This window comes from Xenia sp. Carnegie-2017, unplaced genomic scaffold (assembly GCF_021976095.1).
Source record: "Xenia sp. Carnegie-2017 unplaced genomic scaffold, XeniaSp_v1 HiC_scaffold_19, whole genome shotgun sequence".
Taxonomy (NCBI): Eukaryota; Metazoa; Cnidaria; class Anthozoa; order Malacalcyonacea; family Xeniidae; genus Xenia; species Xenia sp. Carnegie-2017.
Window position 1 is genome coordinate 1,751,446 of NW_025813481.1, and position 17,135 is coordinate 1,768,580.

The following is a 17,135-nucleotide window of genomic DNA, read 5'->3' on the forward strand; positions in this document are numbered from 1 at the left end:
GTTCTGATTTCAACGACAATAGAGGGTACTTATTTCATGCACCTTGTAATACTCTTGATCATTACAACGACAGACGTAAAATTTGAATTTTTTTTTATTTAACTAGAAATATTCTATATACAGTAGGTCAGTTCAATAATTTCCATTTACAAAATAAAATGACGCTAAGTAATACAATTAGGAGTCAAAACAAACGGATTTGTGTTCTTAATTAGCTGTCTACGACGGACACATAACACGAAATGTTACTAAGGAAAGGAAGTAATAATGTCCGACATATTTTACTGAAGCAGATATTATTTTCGATGTAATTTCAGTATTGAAAAAAGAGTCAGTGATGAATTTTCATAAACATAAGTTCCATAATCTAAGTTTTTATCAAATGAAAATTCGGAAATATATGTTTTTCTATTTATCGCCTCTTTCAAATGTCTTTAACAGTTTTAATAAGTTGACTAAATTCAGTAAAGTGTCTAATTTTAGTCTTATCTTTAAGCACTTAAAACTTGCGTGTTTTCGTTTTCATTAGTAATGGCTTTCATCTTTTTCTATTTCCGCTAACGAAAATATTGTTCATCCATCTTCAATAACTATCAATATTGCCTCACAGCTACTGCTGAACATTTGCCTGTACGAAGAGAACTAAAACTGACTTTTTAATACTGAAATTATACCAATAAGTTAAAATCCAGCTTGTAGACAAGTTTTCATTTCCAAAATTTATGCTTTAAGCAAGTCCTTTTCACTATATACCAGAAAATGTTGAAACTCGCATGTCAATACAATTTAGCGCTGAATGTCTACTCTTCACTATTGTAAAATTATTCTTAAGCCGAACGATTCCTCGATAATGACAGTCTGAGTACAATATATGATACTACGTAGTAAAGAGGGACATACAATGGATTAAATTCTGGCTTGCGTGATTCCGTTTTGAAGCACTTCAACTATCTGTTGATGTTGTTTTTAACAGCATTACCGTTCACGTAATTATTCTCCTTTTTCTATAAAAATCGAGGTAGAGAAATTCTAAGAAACTGCTCAACCATCAAAGTGTTAAATCTCACATAATACTACGTTTACTATCATCCCTTATGAAGAATTTCACTGCGCATGACTTGAAAATACATTTTGAAGCAAAAACTACACATCTTTCATTTACAACATTTTGTCATCCCACATTAAAATTTAGGCATTGCGATTCGCAAACATGTCCTTTTGGCTCTTAAGCATACGTAGCATTCATTTCAGTTATATAACTCATTTCTTACCTTACAGACGCAATTAAATTTCGTGATAATCCATAAAATTATGACGATAATTACGACCAGCGTAAAAATGCCAAATATAGCACACAGTGCTAGTAAGACCTTCCTGTCTACAATCTCCTGGACACTTGTTGCAGTGGATATCCTACATTGAAACACAGAGAGTTAGTATGAAAGGAAAGTCATTGGTGTATCTGCTATGAGCTTCGGCTGGACAAAGCCTCGGGAACCCAAGCAATCAGCTTGGAAGAGGTCACCCTGAAGGGAGTTATTTACAAAAATAAAGAAAAAAGTTGGTGTATATTTGGTTAAGTGGATGTAGTGGATGTTTCTCATTCAGAGTCGTTCGTGAATTCGTGTTCCATGAAAGTAAATTGGTAATTTTCTGTACAAAAAAAAACCAGTTCATATTGTGTCCTATTAACGATTACCAGGAAAATGATTATGTTGTCAAATTTCGTTGGGGAGGGGGGGGCACCCCATCTTGCAACTCGGACAGCCTGGTTCTAGCTTACGGCAGAGAGAAAAGTCTAGATAGCTTTTGCAAGCAGTGATTCTACCTTCATACTACCGAACTTGAAAATCGATGTGCTCAGTCTGGTCTGCCGTTCTAATTTGTTAATCCTTAATTAAAATAAAGTTGACAAACAATCATAAGAAACTTACTGTGGTTGATGTTCTGATGGTGTGCTCAACCCGCCTCCAGGCCAGACGATATGCCTAACAAGAAAAATATCAATTTTTCAACATAAGTAAAAGAAAATTTACGTCAGTTGAACTGAAAGAATAGTTCTACATGTTATTTTTCTTGAATATTGAAAGTATATCTTCAAAGTTTACAAACCCCGTGAGTTGAAGACCATCTTCAGCTGTATACGTGCCTACTTTGACCCAACTCTCGCCCTAAACAACAACACAAAACGGAAATTCAACAAAACCTTCTTTATTGTTTTGATAGCATGTCAAAAGAAACACCACAGAGAAAAAAAATCCTCGCCCAAAATTTATTGCTAAAAATTCTAAATGAATGAAACCAGATAATCAAACACAGCACAACTCATCCACATAAGTAATTTGCCAACTGTCACATGAAGAATGGGATCACTATTTGTTGGTAACAGTCATTGTGTAAAGCAGTTTAAAGATTGCTAAGATTATCTTTCAAAACAAAGCAATTGCAATAGGCCTTTTAAAGACCGACTTGGATTCATTCATTTAGCACAGAAATTAATTTATCTATAGAGGAACGTTCTTTTTTGTGTGGTGTTTAGTTGGAACCACTGAAAGGTAAAGTATGATGAAAATTCTCAAAACATATTATTTCCCGAAGTTATGTAGCGTGAAAATTCTCGTTGAAGGTTGCCATTCAACAGACATGCAAAAAGTAATTTTCATTGCGAGTTTTCCAAACAAAACGACAATTTCTTCGACTCCATTACTCACATTAAGATTGACAACATCGTAAATGGGTACTCCATCTTGTTTTTCCGAGAAATATTGTCTGCCTCCGGTTGTGCCTTCAAAACCAGTCTGCTCATTCCGCATCTTTTTTAGTTCGTTGATCAAATGTTTCCTGAGAACTCGTCGGCTCGTTTTCTCGTTGATGAGATCAACTTCGTAGAGACGTTGCAAGGCAGTGGCATACGCTAAGACTGCATCGAACACTTGGGGGACATAACAGGAAACCTGAAGTATTCATATTAAATGAGTCATGGTCGATTTTAAAAAGTTGAAGATGAACAACAGTAATTAGTGTAGAGCATGTCTTCAATATGGCCATCGTTTTACAAGGAAAACATAATCCACAAAACAAAAAACAAACCTGCTCTATTCTTGAAGTGTGGATTATACCAGGATATTTATTTCGTTCGCTATTCTTCCACTCCTTAAGGAACTTCTCATAAACGGCGCCTTTTCCACTCTGTGGTCTCGTTCCCACCATGCCTTGCATTGCACTCTGAAGATTCGGGGATCGTTTAAAGGTTGATGACGTCGATCCATCGCCACCCAGCCACGTCCAACCTTTACCCGTCATACCCTTTAGGAAATATGTAAAGCATATGGACAATAATGTCATGTGAAACGATTATTAGTATGTAAGGTGTTTGACTCAAAGTTTTTCCGCTTGGAGTAGGTTAAAGTAGAAAGTCTACATGATAGATATATTAAGTCTGTCTATTAGCATGAAAATTCATTCTCCACTGACCATGTCGATTGCAGTTTGAAATATCTTTTCAGCCTCGTCAGTTCTTGAGATGACAAGATTCACAGCCGTTTTACTCTTCTTTATCTGTAATGAAAAGACAAACAAAATGATTTTATTCAGAAAGCAGACCATCCTCGCTACCTTTCTCACATTACATTTCAATGCATCCATAAATCATTTGTAGTCATGACAACCTTTAACAACTGACCTCTTTTAGATGATTAGCAACATCCTTGTAGTCACCATGTTTCATTCGCTCCTGAGCACCCAAAACAATGTTTTCTTTAGTGAGGATTTTCTCCGTACGGCGTACAAGTTCCCGGCTATATTCGTCCTTAACGGCAATTGTCCCCATCTTTTTCCACTCGTGAATTTTCACCAATTCCCCAAGTGCTTTGGCCTGATAAACGTCAGACGGACAAGTACGAAACAAAAATGGAAATTTGTTTTTGTCGGAGAGAAAAGGAGACGTCGACGCGTACGATATTTGAGGTACTAATGTGTGATTCGTCTGTTTGGAAATGGCAATAGAGCATTCCGAACGTGCTTCACCAATGATCATGTCAACATTAGAAGAAAGAGTCTAAATAAAAAGTTGTCAAGCTCAGCAAATATCTTTGGTTTAAATTTATGGACTTGAGTTCTGAAAAATAGAACTAATGAAGATTGCATGTATTTGTGATTCAGTAAGTATTTTAACCAATAAATCAACTTGTCAATCTTTATTCACCCTTGACAATCAATATATCCCTCTGCCATTAAATGATTCAACTTGTCAATCATTTATTCCCTTTTAAACCAACACCCTGTCAATCAATAGCTCTCCCTGTTAGTTAATATTTCACTCTGTCAATCAATGATTCCCCTCGGTCAATCGATAATTCAACCTGTCAAGCACTTATTTCCTTTTCAACAAACACCCAGTCGATTAATAACTCTCCCTCTTAGTTGATATTTCATTCTGTGAATCATTGATTCAAATCGTCAATCATTAACTTACGCTGTCAAAGTATTATTTTCCGCCGACTGAGGAACGACTGAGGAACGGCATTTTGTTGTTGCATCCGCAAAGCTTGACTAAAGTCCCACCCACCTACCTGGAACACTATAGACATATGTATATTGGTAACTAAGACTGTTGAGTTTAGGCTGCTACTCGTGGGAATAGGGCCGCTTAGCCGATGTAATGGTAGCTGTATTAACTGTTTTTTTGAGTGTAATAAATGTCAAGCTTGCGGCGGATTGGCTGCAGCAACTCCCTGTTGTGTGTGAGAACAAAATTTAACCCAAACCTGAACATAGATATACTTACAGCAGCTCGTTTACGACACGAGTCTACATCTTTAGTGGTTTCTATAATGTCGTATTCGAGACGAATGTTGTACAACGAATCACTGTTGATTGTGTTGACGGCGATTTTAAAAGCAGATTTCTATAATGAATTTAAAATAAGCAGGCATAATAATACTTTTATTTAATTTCACATGACTCGTTGAGCAACTGTTGATGACGTTTGTTTGAAATTTGAAGTATATTTTCCACTTCGATTTTGTCGGGGAAGGACCCAGGATGATTTTCTGGGAGGGGGGTGTATGATATGACCTACTTGTAATAAGATATCTTTCAGTCAGTCTAGTTTGGATTATGTTTTGGTGGTTATATTGCAAGTGTCGTTTTATCACTCATATATCAAACTTTTTGTGTTTGATTTGAGATCCGAGGAAATGTGTAGTTTGACAGTTAATTTTGCTAAATTTTTGGTACATTAACATTCTGCTGGGAAATTTACACCCCCTGCACCCTTGCACTAAATCCATCCCTGGTCATTTCGTAATGGTCTTCGAATCAAATGAGGCAGATATTCAAAGCTTTAAATCAGAAAAGTTGTACACAATACGTACCCATTCTTCAGCAAGATCAGCAAGCGGACCAAATGTTTTACTCGTAGGAAAGAACGCCGCAATTCTATACGAAGGTTTGACCGGACCCACTATCGGAATCGTTACACCACCGGGGAATATTGGATCTCGGAACAACGACACACTCCTTGTTTGATGAATGTAAATACCTACAGTTTTCCACTGTTTTCCCTGAACAAACAACAGAACGAAGTCAAGCTAATGAATTCTCCCAGGGGGGGGGGTATAAACTTACAGGTATCATTTACTCACCACTAAATTCACAAATTCAAAAGCGGGGGGTCCCGTTTGTTTCTTATCGAAATACATGGTGTCCAGTCCACCGACAGAGCTAGGGAAACCAGCTTCTTTCTTGTTTGCTCGTTTTAGTTTGTCATAAAGAGCTTTTCTCATGTCAATGATTTTCGATTTGCTGGTGATAATTTCCTTCCTCGCCAGCTCTGACAGCTCCAACGCCATTCCGTGAATAGCATCAAATAAATGAGCAAGATACGTTGTTTTAGAATGACTCTGTAATGAAAGAAGTAAATGTCAAGATGATTTGCACAACTTAGAAAATCGAATTCGAAAAAACAGTTTCTCAATTTGTTTTGATAGTTTCAAAACACGACAATTTCTTAACAACGTTTTATTATTATGCATCATTACTATCTATAAAATTTTAACCAATACAACAATTTTTATTACATTTTTCTTTCCGGAATAGCGGGAGGCTTCACGTCTCGCTATAGCCAACATGAATTGGTCAAACAATCTTCCTTCGCCGTCTAAAAGTATATAATGTTATATATTATCAAGGGAGTCGAAATCAATGTCGAATAATGCATCAGAATATCTTGGGGGTTAAGCTATAATTTGGTATTATCATTAATTGAAGTAAATCCTGCTACTTAAAATACAACAACTTCAAAAAAAAACAACTTACGTCTCGGATGGACGCCAATAACGCCTTGCATTGCATCCTGGAGATTAGCTGCATCTTCAAACACCGATGTGGTAGCCTTATCCGATCCAATCCAAACCCAATCGCGACCAACCATCTCTAACTCCCTCAATTGTTGAAATACAACTTCCGCATCGTTACGAACCATAAACACCAATCCAACATGGCAACCAGCGCGTTTTAGCTGGAAGCAAACATTTACAAACAAGTCAAGTAAGTGAGCAGGCGTTCTTGCATCAAAACGACAAAATGAATGATATTTTACCTTTGCAACTTTGGGTCTCACAATTCCAGCATGAGCTCTGACTTGAAATGTCTCCGTGACAGTAACAGATACGTTGGTCTTTGAAAGTTCAGCAAGGACAAGTTCCGTAAGATCTCGTCCATAAGCGTCGTCAGTTGCTATGGTACACACCTTCATGAAAACAATATTAAGTTACATACCACGCAAAAAATTGTCATGCAAACGTATTCATTGTTAAGGTTGGGTCGTTTGATAAAGAATAAGAAGATTAGTTAAGATAAAAAGGCAACAAATCACTTATATGATTGATCATGTCGCTAATTAAACAGTTTCTATTAATTTCATTTGAACGGTCCGTAAAAACTTTATGAAAAAAGTCTTTCTGCGAACGTAGGCCAAAAGTAAGTAAGTAACGTGGTATCGCGCGTATACCACGAGAATATCACGCGACGATTTTTGCACTAACATCAATTAGAAAAGGATTTAAATCTTTGATCCCTGTACACACCACAATGTGGTGACTCAGAGGTAAAACGCTGAGATACTGTAATCAAATGGTACGAGAAGATGTAGACAAACCTTTTTCCATTTATAAAGCTTTATAAGTGCAACAATCGCTATGGCTTGATCTACGTTTGATGGAGCGGTACGAAAGAAGTACTTGTACGCTGACGAAACTTCAGATAATTTGCTAGATGTTGAAGCGTATGATATCTGCGGTATCATGTTCTGGTCTTCTCCTGAACGAGGGAAAAAAAATTTAAACAGAATTTTATGAATTTCAGACGTCTTCCAGCAAAGTTCGACGTCTTTCATGAAGTGTTAAAAGACAACTCGTTACAAGAGCAGGAGGCCAAAGTTTAAAAAAAACACTGCTTTTTGACTTTACTTTTACTTCATGTGTCAAGAAATGAACGTACATTGACTTCATGGCAAACAAAACATTTTTGCAAAGACATATCACAAGCTGTAGTCTAAAATAACTTATTGTCTTGTTGTCCATGTTTTGTGCATGGTGCGGTGTAATGTTTGTGATTGTGTTTTGCCTGCTTGCTTTGCTTTTTACTCATGGTGGAGGCACGCCTGGCTAATAACAGTCCTTGAGCTAACAAGTTTGAAATTGCATTTGTTGAAACATGATGAAGATGACACACAACGTGCCACTAATTTTTGACTGAATACTAGCGCAGTCACTCGACTAAATAAGGGATTTCATACCAATCAGCTGGACTAACTCGCTCGGTAACAATTTATCAGAACAATCGTCTGAGCATGCGCACTGCATTTGACCAACTATTCGAGTTCATAGTTTTGGCCAGAACCAACTATATCATCTGAACATGCGCAGTTTAGTCTCGAATGTTTGAGTTCATGATCGTGGCAACGATTGGTCTGAAGCTTACTATTATCATATCCAGTCGTAAAGCGTGGCAAGAGTAGAAATCTCCCGCCGAAATGTTAACTTGCTCAACTTACCTAATACATCAGCAGCTTTCATTGAGCAAATGGATCTATAGGCGCCAATAACAGCCACAACACCAGACTTAACAAACGACTCCGCAATATCCTGACAAGATTGTGATGGTGAGATACCGGAGTCTTTCTCAATGCCAAGGAAGTCTACAGCCAGAGTATCGTCGTTATTGAACATTTCCAATGCAGTCTGAAATCCTTCGAGGTATTGCTTTCCCAGATCAGCCAGGCCACTTAATGCTGGGAAAAACGGTGTGATGAAACCGATTTTCAACGTTATCTTGCCAGGTTCTCCTGTTAGAAAAGAAAGTGAACCGATAAATAAAGCTACAAATAAAAGAACATTGATAATATACATATTTTTCAACATCAAATCATTCCTGATGAAGACACTAGACTGGAGTATATAAGAACTCAAGTTTCAACATCAGATCACTCCTGTTGAAGACACTAGACTGGAGTATGTAAGAACTCAAGTTTCAACATCAGCTCACTCCTGATGAAAACACTAGACTGGAGTATATAAGAACTCAAGTTTCAACATTAGATCACTCCTGATGAAGACACTAGACTGAAGTATATAAGGACTCAAGTTTCAACATCAGATCACTCCTGAAGAAGACACTAGACTGGAGTATATAATAACTCAAGCTTTAACATCAGATTTCTCCAAAAAGACATTAGAACATAAAGAAAAAACATAAGAACGTAATATCCAACCTTCATCACTTGGAGGTTGCATCGTGTCGCCAGGCCATCTTATTTTGCCGGGTTGAAGCGACAACAATCTAGCACGTTCCCAATAACCAACAGTAACCCATTTTTTGTTCTAAAAATTAATCGTAATGATCAAAAACATTCTTGTCAGCCATGATGCTTAAAACCACATTCATCAAATAATTAATACTATGATGAAAGATGCCAATGTAGCAAAGAACCAATGGATTTGCTTTTGTGCCGAATCATTTCTAGAGATCCGATTCATCTCATGTAGCAATAAACATACATACCACAAAATTTTTGATGTCGTAGTAAGGTGGAGCATCTTGATTTTCGTCAAAATATGAAGGAAGACCTAAACATATATTGAAGGATCTTCGTAACCTTAAAACACACTGAATGATATTCAAGAACAATCAAGTCAAACGTGACGACAAAGCTGAGACTGTGATATAATACCTGTCGCACTTTCAAAACCATTTTTCGACGTAGGAGCATTGAAATTCTTCAACTCATCATAAACGATATCACGAAGCCTTGTGTTGCTCTCGCCCTGTCACCAGCAAAAATTTTCAAAGTGAATTATAAAATAAACACAGTGAAACGCGTGATTGCTCTAGAGCTGTGTTTGCATTAGCCTGTGAAAAACGATCTGAAGATCTGAGCTCAACCAATCGAATAATTTAATCAATCAAAGAGAATTTGCAATTCAATCATGAATATGCGTTAGAAGAATATTAAAATGTTTTGTTTGTTTCGCATTATTGTTATTTTATAAAAGAAATAAAAGATTTTTTCGTGTTCCCACTGGCTTATGAAAACCACGGAGACATTTGTGAGAACTCTCGAGCATGTGCAACCCTCGACCTTCGGTCTCGGGCTTGCACTGATCTTCTCTCGAGTTCTCCCAAAGGTTTCCTCGGTTTGCATAAGCCTGTGCAAACACAGTAAACATCTTTCATTTCTTAAATGAATGAGGGAATTCCACCCTCCTGACACGCATAGAACATGGATTATTAATGAAGATAATAGACTCCATTATATGACTCAAACTATAAATCCTTGTAAATGACATTAATCCAGATCAGCGTTAAAAATGCATAAGCTCGTAGAGTTGTTTTTTTTTGCATTTCTCACATCACTCGCATGCCTTTATGGCAACAGGTTGAATCGATGCAACATACCGGTTGAATGATTCCTTTCCTCGACAATTTGTCAAAAGCTCTAAAGTACGCAGATACGGCATTGAAAACTTGAGGAGAGAACAATGACATGTCTGGTTCCTAACGTAAAAGAAAAAAAATATACTATACAGACCTTGAAACGTTGACCTACAAGGGAGGAGATGGATCAAGGAAAGTCTGTACACCCTACTTCATTACTACAACATATAATGTTAAAATGGAGACTTTGTTGTGGTGACAAATCTGAAAATAGTTCTAAAGATAGCCATTACCATAGTGAATGGTAAAAGTAAAATAATAAGTTGATAGTTCGTAAAAGAGCTGTTTTAAGTAAAGAGCACTAACCCAATACTTTTAAATTAAACGACACAATGCATTTCTGCAGACTACTCCAAACATATAATGCAGACTCTCCCCAGTCCACCATAATGTACTAGCATCAAAGACAATATATTACCCGTGTATAAGTGTAGAACTATAACCACCAAAAGTGACAAGTAACCATACAATGACAGCACTAAAGTTTGTCAAATACTTACATCACTGTACCAAATTGCTCCAGGATATTTTCCTTCTTCTTTGGTGGTCCATTGGACAAGAAGTTCCAGGTGTTTTGGACCACTGCCGGATTTTACAGACAATCCAACCATTCCATCCAAAGCCTGTTGTAGTGCCGGTTCATTGATCAAAGATGCAGCCGTGACTTTGCTTGACGTGAGCCATACCCACCCCTCTCCTGTCATGCCTAGTTGTCGTATTTGATGAAAAGCCGTGAATGCGTCATTGGGAAGGGCGCTGATCACATTGATTCTCGTTTCACCTTTCTTGATCTAACAAAATTGTTTATTATCAACAATTTCATTCATTGGAAATTAGACCATCGACCTGAATGAGTTTCTTCCGCGATGAAGAAGGCAAAGGAACAAACCTGTATAACTTTCTGTTGAACATTATGAGAGGTATCCCCTCGACTGAATCGTGCAGACTCCACAACGTTGACGCTCCTCTTTTTCACTTCTTTCTGAAACGCATTTGCGAAGTCTTGACCATCCAAATCGCCAGTAGCCATCGTGCTCACCTTCAAAACAAAACATAGACACTGGATGAACGAGTGAGCATATTCAAGGGAAAAGGCCATTAATCTCAAAATTACAAATAGTAATTTACAATTTACAACTTCAAAAGCAAACACATGCTCCGGGTCCTAAATATTTCAACCGCCTGGATCACGTGAGTAATTAAAATTTTCTGTTTAAGAATCTAATCACGTGACATAACTAGCCAATAGCTACGGTTGTGTTGACCGAGATCGACCTCGGGCATCCCAGAGTTGAAAGGATAGATCTGATAGCTTATATATTATGCAACATACAATTCCCGAAATTACTACAGTGAAGGCCACAGGTACGATTGCACATTTCTTGATATAAGTATAGCGAGGGCCACTCGCTTTTCAGTCTATGGCTGTAATGTGTTTCCCCCCTCTTTAAATAAAATTCCTACCACATGTAAATACCTTCTTCCATTTGTACATTTTAATGATATCGGCAAGAGCTTCCGCTTGATGGATGTCGCTCGGAACTGTACGGAAAAATCTCGGATAGTTGAGCTTATCCGAGAGCTCGGCAGCCGTAGAACCATAGGATATTTGAGTCAAAGTTCGAGCTAAAAGAAGAAAAAAGATGACTTAATGGTTGATGACGTAACGTTAAAACGAGCAGCAAAGAACAAGTCATCACATCATGGAGAGAAACACCTGATAATTTCGTAGGGGATTTATTTGAAATGGAGCTTACACTTTGTTTTGAAGAGTTGATTTAACACGACGGAGCAAGTTGATCTGAAAGCACCAACAACGCCGACTATATCAGGATCGGCAACGAACTGTTTGGCCACGCGCAGACATTGGTCCTTGTCATTGTAACCGCTGTCTTTGACTTGACCTATGAGATGCAACAAGCAATAAAGTTGAAATGTTTTTATCAACACATATGGATAAACACTCAAACTTACTTGTGAAGTCAGCAACTAACTCAATTTTACTCTTCTCTTTTCTAGCTCTCTTGTTCAATTCTTCCACCGATAAACGGAAAATAGAATCAAACTCTCGTCCGAGGGTTGCTGTGGCCGCCAATCTGTTATCCAAAGGTGCAACAAAGCCGAGTTTTATCCTGATTTTGTCAAGCTTCGTCGTATTGGTATTAGCACATATACCTGAAGAAGAAAGATTGGTAAAACATTAAAGAATGATTGTTAAAAATCAACAAGCTTGAAGTTAAGAATAATATGGAGGATTGCAGCCAAAGACGATAACGGCAAAATAAAGAACTCTGGCTCAAAATAGAAGAACATGACTTCTTACTCATGTCATAAGCACTTTACACAAAATAGCAGAACACATTTATGATGACGCCAACCAAAACTTGTATGACGTCACAACGAACTAAAGTCATGTTGGAAAGTGCTTTCTCAATGTTATAGCTAACACAGATTTTTCTATAGCTAATGTCACTTCAAACACAGATCTGCTATTGGTAAAAAATATCACGAATCGTAATGGATAAACATATGTAGGTATATAAGACGATATGAAAAGGTCAAAGTATGGATTTCATAGCATTATCATAGATGGATATCTTTTTAGGAAAAAAAGGATTTAATCAAAACTATACAGTTTCAGAAGCAATCTATATGAGAATCAAATAAAATACTAACTAGGTGTGGATGTTAGGAATGAAAGAAATATTCGCCTACTCCATCACTAAAGATAACCATACGTCCACAGCTATGTTATTTCAACCAATCATTTTCACATAAAGATTTTTTTAGCATTTCTTAATGAAATGATCAGGATAGGATTACCGCAAATTTGCAAAAAGCACGAATCTCGTTAGCAAATGTCAAAAGGTACAATTTCCATGATATGCTTAGTAAAAAATATCAAAACCTATTTACAGGAATGCACAAATACACTATTTTCAAACGCTTAGTATAGTTTTCACAGTACAAATACAAATAGCCCAACCAATATTGCGGAGTACAGGTAAACGTAGCAAATATTTACATACACCTAACGTTATATAAGCAATAAAAAACGGCCATAGTCATAGTGTACTTATAGCGTAAAGACCATTTGTATAGACTATCAACGAACGACAAGTTCAGTATTTCAATGGAATGAGAACGGTATATCAAAACGGCTTAATCCCTTATTGCCCACGGTTACCATATGGCAATAATCACGACACGAAAAGGAAACGCATTGTAAAAAAATATGATCTAGTACGTAAGGGTTAAATCGAGGTGACATTGAACAATAAATAGTTACAGAAAATAGTATTAAAATGGATTAGAATATTTAGCAGCTTAAATTTAAGTGATGTGGCACAGGTTTCACAGTTTATAGTCTCGTGATTCACACGCTTAAGCATCCTTTTTCGGGATTAGATTTACGATGAATATCTTTGTAAAGAAATTTCTCATTCGTGACAACAATTCCGTCGGAACATTATTAATGGCGTGAGCATTCACGCTATCAAGGCCTTTAAAACACCTTGCCACTCGGAGTAACCTCATTGATACACAAGTGCACACGGATATACATATATACAGAGAACGAGTGGCATGCAGAAAGACAAAACGTAATCTGATGATAATCTAAACCACGTCTTTCATAAATAAAAAAAAACTGATCACAAATCCAGCCTTATGGAACTTGGTACTTGTGCCACAAACATTCCTTTCACATGGTTTCCCACCCAAAAAAACTAAAATAAACTGAAAAAATGCGCAAAACTTTAACTTAACAACGCTGAGACCACTTAGTAAATTTGCCCAAGGCGATCACCAAAGCTTAAAAAAGCTCTCAAACAAACGTATACAAGAGCATATAACATGAAGGATTATGATCATTCAAAATTCAAGCACTCTTGTGATGAATCTGTAGAAATTCCGATTGGAAAAAAAACATTAACGCCAGTACACGAACTAGTACAACAGCATGAAACATAGTCTAATTTATGTTCTTCAACCAAAGTCAACGTTCATAGTCCATACACATCAGAGAATAAACATATTAATGTTTATACTCCATAACACTAAAGTATTTTACTTGTCTTCAAAACATAGCTACATCAAAAAACCACCATCAACAGTAGGTTCGTTAAAAAACAACCCCGCGTAGAATGGAATCATCCTCATACATAAGAGCTTGTATTCTATGCTTTTACTATATTTCGCTTATTTTTACTACTTTATGAAAAACCGTACAACAAATACAGGCAAGATAATGTTAATTCACAAACAAGCTGAAAACGCAAAAGAACTTTTCAATAATAGTTTTGACGGGTTTCATTCTGCCCGGAAAATACGCCCAGCTGCCAGACTATGCTTGAATTTCAAACACATGCGCTTCTATATTTAAAAATTCACTTTTTTCCCAAGCTCGCGAAGAACTTCGCGCATTTTATGTAAATGAGTATGTCTGATCGAGCGCACACATGATAAACGGGAATCTCCACATGGGGAAACATTAAATAAGGGAAAACTATATTTGATAAAATTAACAAGACGACAGCTTTTGATTTATGGCTTTGGATGCCAATGATGTCACGCGGTTCAGACGTTCTGTATTTAAATATCCTACTTTTCAAGCAGTTTGTATTGACTTATAACAAATGGTGGAGAAAATCTATCAAACTATTTTCTTCCAATGGCATATATACTGTAGTTTTCTAAAAGTTTCAGACTTTGAGTTACATCTGTTTTTCACTATACGCTAATGGTGTTGCCACAACTATACTTTTCGTCTTTTGAAATTAAATTGACTTTTGATGACAAAATGTAAAATATAAACTCAAGTAAGTCATCAGCATCTCGTGCTGAATAATGGCTTAGTAGAAACAATGAAAAAGTCTTCACGAAAACGCGAATTTCTCTGAATGTAGTTTGAAATTTTTTAAAGAGAGATAAATCAGTTGTTTTGATACGGCAATCATAAACACAACACGGCTTTGAGCTTTTCCGTTTTCTATCTACTGTTTATACGTCAAAGAATGAAAAGCTTAGCATAGTAAAGAGAGTAATTGTACACGGAGAAACACATGTACATATATAACAAGGAAACATAAGAAATTGGCCAATTCCGAAGCAAATCATGTGAAGAATATTTTGAGCAAATTCTCACGTTGCTTCGACGAATAAAAGCTCACGGAACACTACATACAATAAGATATCAAACAAATAGACGATATAATACAACAAATCACTTTCAACAAGACGACCAAAATTTGATAAACTGCTCTTCTAATTCGGGGCTGTTTATCATATTTTGACATTTCAATCGCGTTAAGGTTAAATGGAATTAAATTCCAGCTAACGTGCGAGGCTTTTGATAGGACGCGAGTACGCCGTTCACGTCGAAAGATTTGACAAATGGTGTTTAGCAGCGTGAAGTAACAGTGAGAAAAGTATTCACATGGAGAGACGCTAAATACGGATAACAAATGGCATCGGGAAACAGCGATAGAATGCTATAAATCAAATCAAATTATAAAATACCTGGAACAGACGAGATGGAGAGTAAAATTAACCCAAGGATACGGTGCGAAAGCATAGCATTCGTAGTAGTAGTTCCCACAGACAAACGGCGAAAATTTCTATCAGGAAAACAACATGAGTGGATTAATCGTCTGAGTGCGGCGAGCGTTTTGAACTAATACACAAGGCAAGATAAGAAAGTAATGTTGGCCTACCTTAGGGGTCCCAAGACCGAATTGACAGTCCGTGTCAACATTTTGACACCGAAATGTCATTTTTAATTGAAAGTAAGATTTATCAGGAAGCGACACACATTCCACAGCTAAGCACGAACCGCACTTTGGGTTAAGAAGGGCAAAAAACTGCGAGCTTCTAAGCATAATTTCCCAAAATTTACATAAATTGCGCACGGTAGTTTACATAAATTGCGCTCATGGTACGAAGGCGTTTGCAAAGTTGTTTCGAGTTGTTTTAACAACATATGGTCATTGTTTGATGTTGGGTGTAGGCACGTTATGCATAGCCAAGATCGCCGTACTAAAAATGTCACAAAGTTATTGAACGTAAATAAACCAATCAAAATCAAGACGGGGTAAGCGTGCAGACATCGAGTCTCTTTCTTGTTCAAATGAAGTTTCGAAAAACGAACATCTCATTAAACAAATCACAGCACCTACAATTACATACTTGGCGTCATAAACGTTTTCAAGAAAATATTCTTTTAAACAATCGTGTAATCTCCATTGCACGAGCGATAACGAGTTCATTTCGTAAGCGGATAGTATTAACACAAAAACATTTTGTCAACCAAAAGATCAGTTTGTCAATATAGTATTTCCTCTATTGAAAGAGGTGACATGAGTTGCCGTTCAAAAGTAGTCGAGGTGTGAAAATGTTTTCAGAAGTCAAGTAGAAAATTACACTTACCAAGAAGCTGTTTAATGCAGTTTTCAGAAGTCAAGTAGAAAATTACACTTACAAAAAGCTGTTTAATGCAATTGGTACAAAATCACGAAGGCGTTATCAAGCCTGGTAAATATGGAAAAGGACAATTGCAAAACTGAAATAAAAACATCCTTGGAAATGACAGACAAGACATTACATACAAGTTATACAGGTAAACAACGAAAAACTAAGCAACCACAAAGTATGTTCTCACACACGAAAAATTTCAAAAATCGTGTGAATTACATTTCAAAATGAGCTGTATACTCGAATGCATGAAAAATATCTTGCCCAGCATATGCTACTAGGGTACACTTTAAGCTCGGCAAGAGTTCTGAAACATTCAGTAACTTCCACTATCGATACGTCATATTCTATAGAATATGTTTATAATACTAACATGGATTAAGGGTTCTACGAGGTAAGATTTCCGATTTATTCAAGTATGGAAACAAATGTTTACTTAATACTTTAATGGGGAAGTATGACGGACTAGGCTTCGTCATAGCCGGTTGTTTGATTTGAATACGAGAGCTATTTAAAACTTGAAGTGCAATTTCCTTGAGTGACACAAGCTCGGGTGATAAATGTACCAAAGTTTTAAATAACTTTTTCAGTGTTAACATTGTACATCTTCTGATGCAGTTGTCGAGTCGTCTGAGTCGTCTATATTTGTCTTTCTTCTCGATAGAGCT

The 17,135-nt window shown here is 36.8% G+C and overlaps 1 protein-coding gene across 1 annotated transcript; it reads right to left on the minus strand.

Moving 5' to 3' along the window:
* Positions 1 to 76: 76 nt before the first annotated feature.
* On the minus strand, positions 77 to 15,689 carry LOC124438922. The gene is made up of 26 exons (XM_046989116.1): positions 15,517 to 15,689; positions 11,971 to 12,171; positions 11,754 to 11,900; positions 11,474 to 11,622; positions 10,886 to 11,035; positions 10,497 to 10,787; positions 9,958 to 10,056; positions 9,233 to 9,326; positions 9,064 to 9,128; positions 8,774 to 8,882; positions 8,057 to 8,347; positions 7,160 to 7,320; positions 6,602 to 6,751; positions 6,319 to 6,520; positions 6,081 to 6,160; positions 5,646 to 5,903; positions 5,376 to 5,564; positions 4,787 to 4,906; positions 3,683 to 4,057; positions 3,475 to 3,558; positions 3,091 to 3,306; positions 2,712 to 2,954; positions 2,113 to 2,171; positions 1,935 to 1,988; positions 1,272 to 1,413; positions 77 to 1,004 (listed from the first exon to the last, which is right to left on the minus strand). Exons 1-26 carry the CDS (start codon positions 15,569 to 15,571, stop codon positions 948 to 950), a joined length of 4,041 nt encoding a protein of 1,346 aa, XP_046845072.1. The 5' UTR covers positions 15,572 to 15,689; the 3' UTR covers positions 77 to 947.
* Between the last annotated feature and the right edge of the window lie 1,446 nt (positions 15,690 to 17,135).